The sequence below is a fragment of the Sylvia atricapilla genome, chromosome 14 (genome assembly GCF_009819655.1).
Source record: "Sylvia atricapilla isolate bSylAtr1 chromosome 14, bSylAtr1.pri, whole genome shotgun sequence".
In the NCBI taxonomy this organism is placed as follows: domain Eukaryota; kingdom Metazoa; phylum Chordata; class Aves; order Passeriformes; family Sylviidae; genus Sylvia; species Sylvia atricapilla.
Window position 1 is genome coordinate 18,446,951 of NC_089153.1, and position 14,696 is coordinate 18,461,646.

General features: G+C 55.0%; 1 protein-coding gene across 1 annotated transcript; it reads right to left on the reverse strand.

Moving 5' to 3' along the window:
• Nucleotides 1-8,157: 8,157 nt before the first annotated feature.
• On the reverse strand, nt 8,158-12,046 carry LOC136367323 (glutaredoxin domain-containing cysteine-rich protein 2-like). Its single transcript, XM_066328838.1, has 3 exons — nt 11,723-12,046; nt 9,364-9,579; nt 8,158-8,337 (listed from the first exon to the last, which is right to left on the reverse strand). Exons 1-3 carry the CDS (start codon nt 12,044-12,046, stop codon nt 8,158-8,160), a joined length of 720 nt encoding a protein of 239 aa, XP_066184935.1.
• Between the last annotated feature and the right edge of the window lie 2,650 nt (nt 12,047-14,696).

Sequence of the window (14,696 nt, forward strand, 5' to 3'; positions counted from 1 at the left end):
ACTGAGGGTTCTGCAGGACACATCAGCCAGATTATCCCAAAAAACAGCACCGAGCTTCCTTGGCCGCCACCAAGGGCCACACAAACCCTCCAAGGTTTAGGGGAGCTGCTCAGTGCCCAGGCAGTTTCCAGACCCTGCAGACCACCTCTCCTTTGTGCTTCCCATCCTGCCACTGAAGCCTCTTGGGCCAAGGAAGGATCAGAGGAGCCAGTTTCCAGCAGTTTGGTGCAGGGCAGCACAGGCCACCACTGGAGCAGGAGCAGGGAGAGGGCTCGGACTTCTCTTTAACAGCAGCTTCTCTAATTCTTAAAAAAAAAGCCATTTGAGGAAATGTGATCCTTTCAAACAAGACAAACCACAGCAAAGCATTAGGGTTTTACAACTTGACTGAATTACCTTTCTTACAATTTCAGGAATTACCTTCTGGCACATTGCAAGTCTCCAGTAAGTAATCCCCAAATGCAAACCTGATGAGAGAAGAGAATCAGAAGGGAAGAGTCACAGCAGCATGTATTACCATTTTTAAAATAAAAACAAAGAACTGGAAGACTTTACAGGACAGCAAATGTAGAAGCAGAAATGCTGGCAAATTACAGAGCACTTGGGGAAGTTTTCTGGGGTTTTTTTAAGCATAACCCAGTGCGGCTGCTGCTGCTTTGCCAGCGGGCTGTAACCGGGGCTGCCACAGGCCCTGTGCCTCGGGAGGGCACCTGTACCCAGCACTGCCAGCCCTGGCACAGCCCAGGGGACAAGCATGGCACTGACAGGCACTGTGGTGGCCAGCACACTGTGCACCGGCTTTACAGAGCACTCCTGCCTCGTCACACACGTCTTTCCTGTTGAGCTGGACTCAGTGACAAGGACAAAACTATCTATTAGGAAACAAATTACAGTTATTTAGTACTTCTAGAAAACGGCTGGCTTTTAGAATCACTTTGCCTTTTAATATTTAATGACCCAGATCAAGAACAGAACGCTCCCGGAGGAGCAGCCAGCTGGCAGGCAGCCCAGGGGAGAGAATTCTTTGGGATCATGGAGCACCTTCTCAAACAGCTGCATTTGGTGGGATCTGGGGAGCAAAACCTGACTGGGTTTGGTTTCTGAAGTGGATCAAACACCTCGCGGGGACAACACGAGGCATGTCCAGAAGCAGAGAGCAGGGGAGTGTTCTCAGGGGAGCAGCTCCCTGCCCCTGCACAGAGGGACAGCCCTGACAGCAGCCTGGGGCTCTCTGCACCCTCAGGAACAGCTCACTCAGCAACAGCACCAGCCTGGCAGGAAAAATCACCACTAAACTAAAGACATCTCTAAATGCATGACAAAGAACTTGGGGGCTAAAACTCTGGGGATTAAAAATATAATTGCCTGAGAGTTGCTGTTTCATCCAGAATGAGTATTTGATTGCAGTTCCTGTAGGAGGAAGAAAGTGGGTTGTTTCCCCCCCGGGTCCTACAGCTCCTGTCTCCCATGCGGTGCCACAACTGTTAATGCATCCCAGACACTGGTTAGGTGCTGTAGGGCACCATCCTGTGTAAGAACAGCGTGCACAAAACAGGGCTTCTGAGGATGAGCACTCCAGCTGGGAGGTTACAAAACCCCGGCCAGGAATGAGACACAGAAGGGACCTGACTCCCATTGCAAAAGGCAATCAGCATTCACCTGGATGACAAACTATATTGTAAAGCACAAGATAATTCAGTGATCTCAAATAAAACCAGAACGTTGCTGTGACTTCCATGCTAATAGAAATGCCAGGCTAAAGAAATGCTGCCATCAGCCTGGTGTGAGAGAAAACACAAAGCTTTAGGAAAGGCAGGGAAATTGCATTTTAAGGCTGACACAGTTACGTAGTGCAATTACAATGTGCAATCACAGGTGCTCCAAACTCGGATATAACAGAGTTCTGATGTAAAAGGGATCTTGTGTTCTAAGCTAAAAAGGTTGACAACTCCAGAAAAAAATCTGCTCAACAAACCTAGCTCTACTGGTTTTTCTTGCTGCAGAATACGAGTTGATTTAAAAAGCACAAGGTTTTCAAGGCCTGCTCTGTACCAAAATTGGAGGCTTCTCCACTGCGGGCTGCTTTGAGATGGCCGTAGTGGCATAATTACATTATCGATGTAACTCGCACTCTCCGAGGCCAAATCGTGTGAAACAACGAGCCATTTACATAAATCTTTCACTAAACAGCAGGCTCTACTACCGCAGTATTTAAACAGAAATAGACTCGATTTCCTGCACGTAACCGTGAAAGAAAGAACGTTCCAAGGCTCCAGCAGATGTAATGACTGGGAGAGGCGAGGAGCCCCAGGAGGCGAGTGCCCGGCCAGGCACAGCCACCCGCGAGGTGCCTTTCCCCGGGGCAGGACGGGCTGTCCCCGGCCCCGCTGCGCCCCGGGAGCTCCGGGGACAGCACAGCCCCGTCCCTGGGTGACAAACTTTATTGTGACACCGGCACCGGGCTGGGGCTGCGAGCCGGGCGGGGGCGGGCCGGGAGCTCGGGCAGCCAGAGCCACGGAGACCCCGGCACCCCGCTGTCCCCGCTGTCCCCAGTGTCCCCGCTTTACCCCGTGTCCCCTTGTCCCCGCTTTACCCCGTGTCCCCAGTATCTCCTTGTCCCCGCTGTCCCCGCTTTACCCCGTGTCCCCTTGGCCCCGCTGTCCCCGCTGTCTCCAGTGTCCCCTTGTCCCCGCTGTCCCCAGTGTCTCCCCTTTACCCCGTGTCCCCTTGTCCCCGCTGTCCCCAGTGTCCCCGCTTTACCCCGTGTCCCCTTGTCCCCGCTGTCCCCACTCCGTCCCCGGCACCTCCCGGGCAGTAGCGCCACCGTGTGGCCGCCCCGCAGCGCCGCACGGGGGAACCGGCCCGCACCGGGACAGACCACGGGACAGACCCGGGACAGACCACGGGACAGACCCGGGACAGACAGCCCGGGACAGACAGCCCGGGACAGACAGCCCGGGACAGACAGCCCGGGACAGACAGCCCGGGACAGACAGGCCCCGAGAGAGGCATCCCTCCTCAGGGACTTCGGGACAGACCCCGGGAGAGACAGCCCTGCTCAGGGACCCCCGGCTCCGGGACCCCCGGGAACAGAGTCCCCCAGCTCAGGGACCCCCGGGAACAGGGACCCCCAGCACACGGACCTCCTGCTCAGGACCCCCCGGCTCAGGGACCCCCGGCTCAGGGACCCCCGGCCGGGCTCCCTCGGCCGCCGCAGTCCCCGGCCGCCCGCAGCCGCCCCCGGCGCTCATCATTCCGCCCCTCGGAGTGCCGAACAAACCTGGGCATCCCGACAACGTGTGCACGCTGCTCCTAAAATCGTTAATGAGCTCCTGTAATACATTACTTTCCGGAGTGATTTGCCTATTTCAAGGAATGTTCTCCTCCATCACACTGAGTGGACCTAAAGCAATCACAAAGCTGACTCTGCCTGTAACCACCCGTAGCTCTGAATTATTTTTCCCACCCCACCGTTGGCTTCGAGTGTTTCCAGAAACCCTCAGCATGGGGGTCCCAGTGACCCCAGGGCCGTCCCTTGCATTGCTCCGAGCAGAACCAGCCATCCTCCACCTGCAAAACCCCAGCAAATCAAACTGCACCAAGAATTTCTGTGCTCTCGCTCGTCATCCAGCAAACGCATCGATGGTTTTCCGCTAACAGCAACCAGCAGGATTGGTCCCACTGGCCAGTATTCCAAATCCAGGGAATTCAGACCCCACGTACCTTTGCTGGCAGGAACGTGGGCCATCATTTCCAGAAGCAGCAGGCACCAGCAGCGTTTCTCACAAGTTCCTGGAGGGGAATCACCAGCCACTCGGGCTGCTCTGAGCTCTGCAGCTCACACAGAACGGTTTGTATGAAATCAAAAGATTCCAAAGCAATGAAGGGCTGGGTTTACATTCAGATCAAATGTAGCCCACATAAATCAAAACTACAGCCTCAAAGACTTGCAAAAATAATAATGTTTAAATTCATAAATATTCTAATTCCTTCTTTTTTAACTGCAGGGAAATAAGGCGGTGATATTGCAAATTCAGCTAAAGCTTTCCAGATTCCTTCACTTGTTTTCTGCTTTGGAAGGGTGGTGGCTGGGAATAGATGTTAATTAAAAATCCACTGCACAGATTAGTCGCTGTGACAAAGATTGATAAATACAGAACTCTTTGACATACAGATGTGCATATTTCAAATACAGATCAATTCATCACACTCGAACAGAATGTTTTGTTCCCAGGCCATGGACTCACTTTAAAACAACCCCTGAAGCCAATTCAAGGCCACCCAAAAAGCCCGAAGCCCACAATGGCACTTTCACTGTCCAAGGGACCTCTGGGCTCCATCCCCACGGAGCACAGGTTGGAGCTGACACAAAATCCCCCAGCTGAGGCCACACGTGGGATTTCTGTGGGCCAGAGATGTCTTGGCACTAACATGCCCTTGAAGAACCCCAACAGCTTTGGCTCTGCTCTCCTCTGAGAGCTTGTCTGGTCACACCTTCCCACCCTGTTTTACAGCATAACAACATTCCAAGGCTCCACCTGCAGAGACAACAGAGAGAACCAGGGCAGGAGCCCTTAAGTCAGCTTCAACCAAGGCATTTATTAGTGACTCTGGGAATCAGCTCTTCAGCGCTGCCGTGTTCTGGGTTAAAGCCATGCAGCACACTGCTGCCATGCACAAAAAGGGTTATTTTAACCTCCCGGTTCTGCACTCCTGGCTGCTGCTGTCAGCCTCACTGCTCAGCTCCAGCCTGAGTCACACAGACTTGTACCACGGGAAACAATTCCATTTGCACCTCTGCCTTGGCTCAAACCCTTCACAGCGAAGAGCACTGACTCTGCCCCTCCTTTCACCCTGAACGGCCAAACTCCAGGGAGGCAGCAGAGGCGGCCCTGACTTCTCTTCTCCAGGCGTGCTCCGAGTTCCCCACGCGTTCCGGAGCACATCCATCGCTCGGCCATGGTGTGGCAGCCAACAACAGCCAGTGAACGAGGCTGCCCGAGCCTGCCAGACACAGCCGCGGAGTTCTGCAGCAGGGCGACAGAAGAAATGGCTGCTTCTCTGCTCTTGGGTTTGCTTTTTCTATAGAGGAACCCTTAAATGCCTTTTTTGTGCTCTGTTCTAAGGCAAAACATGAACAGCTGTAGAAAGTTACCAAAACCCACGACAAACAGCCTCCAGCTGAAGCATCTTTGTCTTTACTGCTCAGAGTCCTGGCAGTTGTGAGGATATTTGGGGTTTTCCTTTGCAAAAGAATATCACACACAGGACAGTTTGGGGTTTGGTACAGGGCACACCACCACTCCAGGGGTCTGCTTCTGTTATTGAGACATTAAACACCAGGAAAAAAACAGGTGATCAATGAAATCCAAACCATGCCACCACATTTTTCAGAGATTCCTGTATTTCCTCCACCACTCTCACCAGCGACACTTCAGTTGACCCCACTGAGATCACATGCAGAAGCCTGGTGAGTTCAGCAGGCCCAACGTCATCTTTCCAGGCTTTCGGCAAACAGGAAAAACTCGTTATATTTTTGCAGAGGTGCAACACATCATCTTCCACTCCTCCCCTGAGCCATAAAGTAATCCAGCTTGTAAAGGTCTGGCAATTTCTGATAGAAGGCTCCCCAGCAGAAGTTACCCTGCAGCTCCCGGGGTGGCAGCAGCAGGGGCCAGGCTGCAGGTGCAGGTCACTGTGGTTGTCACTGCCACCAGTGAGAGCCCTGGGCACTGCCACCAGCCCTGGGCACTGCCACCAGCCCTGGGCACTGCCAGCGAGTGCCTCAGCTCTGCCATCAGGGCTGGGCCATGGCCACAGCCACATCTGTGCTTCTGGGCTGGTGACAGAAGCAGCCTGGAGCTCGGCTGGTGTCCCCACCCTGTGCCACCAGCCCATGGGCAGGGAGGGAGCAGGGATGGGGGCTCTGAAAGCAGAGGAACAAAACCAGCCGTGTGTGACATTGCCTCGACACTCAGCTCACCAGGATGCTGTAGGAAAGTTCAAACTCTTGCCATGTGAAATAAGAGCATTTATTGGGTAAATCAAGTCAGCAAATTCCCAAAATGAAAAGGCTTGCATTGGAGGCTGGGGAAGCAAATCCCTGCTGTGCTCGGTGCAGTGTCCAGGACACTGGAAGCTGTGGGATAGGACTGAGCAAGGGCAGAGCTCAGCTCCTGGCTGCAGCCATGGCCCCTGTGACATGTCCACAGCCAGGAGGACTGACAGTGGTTGAGAAACATTATAATTATCAAAGAACAATAAATATTGATTATATAAGTGCATATTTGCATCTAGCTTTATTGTAAACACTATCAGACAATTTTGCCCAGTTACTTTTTTCTTATCTTAGGCCAGCAAACTCTCCAACAAGCCCGACAAACTGAGATCAGACAGGTCGTGTTTGAGGGAAGGGATCTGCCTGACAGCAGTTTCTGATTTGGGAAGTCTCACCTGCCCTCAGCGATACCCCAAGGACAATATTTTTTCACATTGCTGGTACTGATGAATGAAGCCGATCATCTCCTGTAGATTGATGCACTTTTTAAAAAAAGAAACTCTCAATACCCACAGCACAATTTCAGCAGAAGACATGTGGAAGTGTAGGAGCTAGAACAGTACTATTTTGAATAATTTCAGTATTGCAGAGAAACCTTGTAACCTACCACAGGAAAAGAGAAACTTGGCCATAAATTATCCTGCCTGGGCTTGCAGCCTCAGTGTGAAGCACATGTGAGCAGCCTCTAACTCATCAGGGTCTCAGAGGTAATATGGGAGTTCAGGCTGCACCGACATCACTCCTGAATATAAAAAGTAATAAGTTAATGCTTTAGAGAAAAAATAGCATTTCCCCTGTTTGCCTCAGGCTCTCACACCCCTGTGCTCTGTGCACCAGTGGCAGCCTGCAAAGGATCCCCATCATTGCTTCATCTCGCTAATTAGAATTTACCTGCTGCAGATTACAACATGGGTTAGTATTGAGCAAGAGCTGTCCTGCTCAGCCTCAGCCTGGCCCTGAGAAGTGCTGAGCAGCATTCAGGGGAGTTCTAATTCAGCCCTTCCTTGTAGGGAGGCTAAAACTTAATAACTTCTGTTTAGAATAATAAATTCACATACTTGTTTTTATATCTCCGAGTTTGGGAGGAGTTTCAATTCCCTCCCAAATCAGACCCCAGGGGAATCCCTTGTCACTGAAGCAGGTGTCAGAACAGCAAAACCTCAGGAAATGCTTGTGACCCTGCAGGGCACAGAGACAACTGCAACAGCAGTGCCATTTTTGGTGATCAGGAAATTAAACCTGGAGAGGCACTGCTGGGACAAAGGGAGCCCAGACCTGGGCTGGAATCCACTGGTCCCAGTAATGCCACTGCACTGGTACAGACTGGTCCCAGTAACCCCTGTGCACTGCACTGGTACAGACTGGTCCCAGTAATGCCTGTGCACTGCACTGGTACAGACTGGTGCCAGTAACCCCTGTGCACTGGTACAGACTGGTCCCAGTCCCGGTCCCGGTCCCAGCCCCAGTCCCGGCTGCCCTGCCCGGTCCCGCCCGCAGAGTTGACGCTGTTGCTGCTGGAGCACCCCGTAGCCGTGCGGGACAGCTTTGGGAGGGACAGGACAGCCTCAGGAGGGACAGGACAGGCTCAGGAGGGACAAGACAGCCCCGGGAAAGACAGGACAGCCCCCGAGGGACAGGACAGCCGCGAGGGACAGGACAGCCCCGGAGGGACAGGACACCCCCCGAGGGACAGGACAGCCCCGGGAGGGACAGGACACCCCCCGAGGGACAGGACAGCCCCGGGAGGGACAGGACATTCTCGGGAGGGACAGGACAGCCCCTGGCCCGGCTGGGGCCCAGCTGCAGCTGCAGGAACACGGGCACAGGTGTTACCTGTGACCAGGTGTCACCGCCGAACGCTCTCCCCGGCTGGGGGACTATACAGGGACGCGGCCGCCCTGCCCCGGGCCGGAACACGCTCAGCTCACTGCAGGGCAGCACAGGACAGCACAGGGCAGCGCGGGGCAGCACAGGACAGCACAGGACAGCGCAGGGCAGCGCGGGGCAGGCAGCGGAGGGCTGGCAGCCGGGAGCCGGGAGCCGGGAGCCGGGAGCCGGGAGCCGGGAGCCGGGAGCTGTGCAGTGCCCGGGCCCGGGGCTCAGGCGGCGCACACCCGGCACGGCTGCAGCCCGCTCTGGTCACACGCCGGACAGCGCAGCGCCCGGTACGACTCCCGGAATCGGTTCGCCAGCATCGAGAACTTGCTGCCGTGGCACAGCGAGCACGGAGCACAGCCTGAGCCTCTGCACTGCGAACAGCCGTGGTCAGCGTCGCCCTCCTGAAGCACACAGCAGGGAAAAAGTCTGTTAGTGGGTGTGGGATACCGAAGTCAGGAACGTGCTCGAAAGGGGGAAACTCTGTCTCCCCGTCTCTGGCATCACGGCTGCTCCTGACACACCACTCTGCCCATGACCTGTTCTCCAAGCAAGGACTGACAAAAAGGGTCCCACATGCTTGGGGACCATTTGTAGCTACTGCTAGAAAATGAGAAGTCAGTGTGACTGGGCTTATAACAATACTCCAAAGTAATCTTTCTTCTCTGCACAGCTCCACCCATCCTCCTGTCGTTTCTTACCACACCATTTCCACTCTGTAGCCCCAAGTTTGAGCCACGCTTCATTTCTCCAGGGATGGCTCTTCACCGTCTCTCCCCAAATCCCCATCACCACCATGCACACCTTCTCTCCAGCTGTCCTTTGTGCCTGCCTCTCTCCCACTGTGCCAAGCCTCTTTCCAATCCCACTCTGAAATTCGTGGGAGCAGAAGGACCGCGGTGACCTGTGCTCAGTACAGCCCAGACTCAGCTCCTGAAACTGTATCAGCTCCACATGACAGCACTGGGGTTTGTGGGATCAAACCACGGCCAGACTAATTGGGATTCTGACCAACAAAGACTCCCCCATGAGAAAGCAAATGTAAGGCACAACCTTATTTCAGCTGATACTAAAATTTTAGCCTGAAGCAGTCTCAGCCACAGAGCAGCTGTGTTTAGCCTTGTAAGGCTGGAGAAACTCTGGCCTGCTCCTCTCCCGCTGGGAGGGGTGACAAGGGATGGAGGCCAGCCAAGCTCTGTAAATGCCAGCCAGCTCCAGGGGGAGAGATCAGTGGCAGACAGGAGCGCCTGGAAGCAGCAGCGCTGTCCCCAGAGCACGATCTCAGCACAGTGTTGGTTGTTACCTCCTGAGGGAAATGAGGAACAGAGAGGTGCTTTTTATCCAAACTTAGGAGCCAGATACAGACGTGGATGGGGCTTGGGTGGTTTCACCGGGGCTAAGGGGAAAAAGCACTTTCCATTTCCTCTTACCTGCACATGCTGGTTGCAAGTGACCTTATAGTCCCCATCTTTTCTATGTCCAGCACTAAATCGTTCTTTCTTGTCCCGGTACACGAACGTCCAGTCATTTATTCCCTCAGTCTGGATGATTCTTCTCATGAGCTCTTTTTGATTCATCGGTGCACGGATGATTTTCAGGTTATTGGTGTAGATTATGATCTTGCCAAAATCTACAACGGGGGAAGTCTGCAGAAGGAAGTTACCAGTGTCTCACCAGTATAAATTCACTCTGTAAGCATTGATGCTCCCCTCCAGCAGGCCACCAGCTCCCCTGACCACCCCCAGAGCATCCAGCAAACTGGTGGAGGTACAGCCCTGCTAGGTGAATTTGTGGGGGTTTTTCTAGTCATTTTAAAGCTAAACTTGGTCAAACATTTCCCTGAGAGCCGCACTTTGCTGACCTGGTCCCTCCTCCCTCCTCTCTGGGTGTCATATGGAGTTACTGGGGCCTATTGTTTTACACACTCTTCATATTTCACTCAAAGCGTCTGTGCCAAGAAGCCGTGCAAAGGGAGATGTTCTCCTAGAAAATGCCCTGAGTCACATCAGCTGCCGTGAGGTGGCTGCTGCTCCCCTGGCAGGGGACAGCTGCTCCCCTGTGGGGACAGCCAGGAGGGGAGGCAGGTGGGCACAGCTCCTGCCCTGAGAACGAGAGCCGGGGCTGTGCTGCAGACACGGTGTCTCCAGGCCCCCAGGGCACGCTGCTGGAGCACAGGCTGCTGCTGGACACTGCGGTTGTGTGCTCGAGGTGTCTGTGCCCGGGGAGGCTGGGCAGGGAGAGGAGCCTTACCCGAGAATGCAAACCAAAATAACGGCGTGGATAAGATCACAGCAGTGCCCTGTCTTTGGGCAGCAGAGATTCGTCGTGGTCTGATGTTTTCAGGCAGACTACGTGTCCAGTGTGTGAACTGGTCAAATATCAGCCATCTGGGTTTCCCTCCCACAGCTCTGATGAGCCCCAGGAACTAACAGACTTTCAGTGTGTTCAAATCAAGGCCATCAAAAGTATTTACACATACCGTGCATGTACTGCCTCTTTATTAGGACTAAAGAAACACTTCTCTATCAGTGGCATTAATTACATCTTAAGAAAATTGCCACTGAAACTAAGGTGGGACTGTCAAAGTAGCCAAAGAGGAATTCTGGCTGCCAGAGGATGTGGACACCTGGTGCCCAATGGCAGCCCTGGCTTCCTGCCAGCTGTAGTCACACAACTTTAATATTTTAAATATATCTAATTAACTTAACATCCTCCTTACATTTGACTGATCTAGATACAGTAGGATTCCCACGTACAGATCTCAATATGTATGAAAATGTTCTCTTTTACTCCACGTAATGGACAGATGAAGATCAGCACCGGGAGAAGCCAGAGCACAGCTGGAGCACAGCTGGCAGACACTGTTCCCTCCCGCCTGCACTGCTGCAGACCCTGAGGATCCTGCCACCTGTGGCACACTCAGCACACAGAATTCCTGGAATAACAGCTACAGATTCACAACAACCCTTTTCAAGTCCTGGCCTGAGTAAAAACAGTTTTATTAGGATAAGGCTGCAGTGTGAGGCTGGTGTCACTGTGTCACCAGAGCAGGATTTAGCCCGAAGCCTGTCCCCAGAGTGGGGACAGCCCGGACAGCACTCACCCTGCAGTGTCAGGCTGTTGTCACCGTGTCCCAAGCGGGGACAGCACTCACCCTGCAGTGTGAGGCTGTTGTCACCGTGTCCCCAGAGCAGAGACAGACCGGACAGCATTCACTGTGCAGTGTCAGGCTGTTGTCACCGTGTCCCCGGAGCAGGGACAGCACCCACCCTGCAGTGTCAGGCTGTTGTCACCGTGTCCCCGGAGCAGGGACAGCACTCACCCTGCAGTGTCAGGCTGTTGTCACCGTGTCCCCAGAGCAGGGACAGCACCCACCCTGCAGTGTCAGGCTGTTGTCACCGTGTCCCCAGAGCAGGGACAGCACTCACCCTGCAGTGTCAGGCTGTTGTCACCGTGTCCCCAGCCCCGGCAGCACTCACCCTGCAGTGTCATGCTGTTGTCACCGTGTCCCCAGAGGGGACAGCACTCACCCTGCAGTGTCAGGCTGTTGTCACCGTGTCCCCAGAGCAGGGACAGCACTCACCCTGCAGTGTCAGGCTGTTGTCACCGTGTCCCCGGAGCAGGGACAGCACTCACCCTGCAGTGTCAGGCTGTTGTCACCGTGTCCCCAGCCCCGGCAGCACTCACCCTGCAGTGTCAGGCTGTTGTCACCGTGTCCCCAGCGGGAACAGCACTCACCCTGCAGTGTCAGGCTGTTGTCACCGTGTCCCCAGCGGGAACAGCACTCACCCTGCAGAGGCCGGCTCCGGGCGGGCAGTCCCCGAGCAGGGGCCCGTGGTTCTGGTCCTCCCGGAGGATGCTGATCCTCTGGGCGGTCAGGGCCGTGGGCCAGCAGCAGCTGCTCTCCGGCTCCTCGGCGGCTCCGCAGAGCTCCTCGGGCTCGAAGCTGTGCCGCAGGAAGCGCCGCGAGTGCTCCCGGGCCGGCGGCTCCAGCTCCTGCCCGTCCTCGAAGACTTGCTTCAGCACCCGGCCGCTGTAAGCCGAGGAGATCTTGAACCTGACCTTGCGGGGCCGGCCCTCGTGCCGCGGGCTCGGCTTCTGCGGCTCCTCCATCCCCGGGGTTCCAAGCTGCGGGTCCGGGAGATCGGCCCCGAGAGCTTCGGGCCCAAAAGGAAACGCTTGCAGCTTCCCCCTGCCGCATGATGTATAATTCAGGGTTTCTCGTAGTTCCTCTCATCTTACAGCAAAACTGACACCGCTGTATTAAATATTGATAGAAATTCACAAAGAGAAAATATCGCTGGCAGTGGAGTCAAAGGCGGGCTGGTGAGTGGCGCCGGGCTGGACACCGCAGGAAGAAAGGGATTAACCTGGAAGGAGAGGATTAAATAAGAAACTCTACCCGTATTTCTGAAACCATGGAAATGGCTCTGCCACGTGCTGTGATAAGAACTGCCCCAAAGTCATCACCCCAGTAGCTTCTCATAATTTTCTGACAAGGTAAAAGGCTAAAAAGACAAATTCAGAGAGAAAGCAACCCAGCCTCTCTAATTGTAAATTTTTAAATAAATCCTCTTCCATTCTCACACGGAAACCCTGAGAGCACAAAGCTCAGTTTCATTTTAATCTAACCTGTTCCTCTACAGGTTGTGAGATCTAATTAAGATATTCTCTTGTTAGTGCTCAATCCCTATCTGTAATTCTTGATGCCTTTTGGACCGTTCTGGGTTTGGGTTTTTTCAGGAGACAGCCATCACCTCATGCAGCCCCAGGCAGGGAGTTCATTGCCCCAACACTCCCAAATCTCCGTGTCCAGGCAGGCAGCTCCCCTGGCAGCCCCTCCTCAGGGATCCCACCCAGAGCTGGTCCCTCTCTGCCTTGTCCCTGTGGGTTTGGTCCCTGTGCCCATCCCGAGCTCCTCTGACCCTTTGAGGGGTAAAATAAACAATATTTGTGCTACAAAACACACCTACGGGTAACTGCTCTCTGGGCTTTGAATATCTCCCAACACCTACTTGAATCACACAGGTCCCCAACAGGAGTTAAAACCCCCTTTTTTTCGAGTTCCAAGATGTGAGTACATATCCACCATTCCACATCAAGTGAGACTCTGCCTTGGCAGGATGTAGGCAGAGAGCTTCATTTAACTTCTTTCAGTTCAAACCCAGCACTGTTAAAGCTTCATTCTCTCAATAGGTTAATTCATTATGTCTTTTAAAAGTCTGTTAATGAAGTGCTAGGATGACAGTTTAGAAGCTGCCTACTAATAATTCCCCTGCACAGACCTTCCAGCAGCCGAGCAGCTGCCACGAGCAGTTTGTGCCGTGACAGAGAGCGCTCTGAGGGTCCCGTGGGCCGCTGGAAGCCTCACCACAAGGACATGTAAAAATTGTTTCTTGCACCAAGAGAACAGGCCGGGGCACGCCCGGGTGAGCAGCCGGCCCCGGAGCCGCCCTCGGCACTCCCCAGCAGCAGCACACGGAGCTGGCGGCAGCCTCCCGTCCTACCTCACACACCGGAGCTCACCCGTGTGGAAACTCTGATTTGCATGAATCACACTCGGCTCTGGCTGCGCTCAGGAAGCCCGATGCACCCGTGCCACTGTGAGCTCACTGAATCGGCTTTCCCAAAAGTCCCCAGCATCCGCAGCCTGGCACAAATGGCGCTGTGTGGGCTGCCTCCCCTGCAGCTCCTTTTCCTTTGATGAAGGGAAGGATCAGACAGCAAAGGAGTTCAAAGCGGCCACGGGAGAGCAGAGCACGGGCACCACTGCCAGCCCAGCAGGGCGGCTGGTGGCTCTGCAGTCACCCGCGGGTGCTGCCACAGCTCGGATCCACCCGGCCCTGCCCCTGAACAGCCCAAGCTCTGCAGGATGCAGGCAGGCACGGCCAGCCCTGGCTCCTGCTGCCCCAGTGTGCTGTCCCGTGTCCCAGTGACACGCTCCCCACGCCACCCCAGGCCAGGACACACAGGGGGCTGCTCACCCCTCACTCCCAGAGCCACAAGCTTCTTTTGTGTCCCTCTACTGATGGCTCTTGAAAGGGAAAGATCCCCTAACAGCCCCATTCTCGACTGTTCTGAACACCTCCAGTCGATAATCCCACATTAAACATCCCAAAGGGGGACTTCCCGGGGGCTGTTTGATGAGGCCAACCCCAGCTCCATCCCTGATCCCTGGCACGGGTGGGTGTGGGACAGAGGAGCCCTGGCACGGGTGGGTGTGGGACAGAGGAGCCCTGGCACGGGTGGGTGCAGAAGCTCTGGCACGGGTGGGTGCAGGAGCCCTGGCACGGGTGGGTGCGGGATGGAGGAGCTCTGGCACGGGTGGGTGCGGGACAGAGGAGCTCTGGCACGGGTGGATGTGGGATGGAGGAGCCCTGGCACGGGTGGGTGCAGAAGCTCTGGCACGCGTGGAGCCCCCGCTGCTCCCGGGGCCAGCGGGGGTTTGTTTCCCACACCCCGCACGAGCCGTACTAAAAATACAACAAAAATCATTCGGCATTCAGCAGTGAAGTCATTAAGCTGCACGACCCGGATCATCACAGCGCTGTTTGACTCCAGACTCGGCTCCTCGGCGTTCCGATGACACCGTGTTTGAGGCTGGGGCCGCTGCTGGCCCCCGCAGCCCGGGGAGGGTCGGGAGCCGCGGGCTGCGCACAACAAAGCGCCAGCCCTGCCCCGGGCACAGCGCTGCTGCTTTGGAGCCACGGCAGCAAAGCTGGGGCTGGGCAAAGCCGGCCCGAAAGAGGCTCCCTGAGCTGGG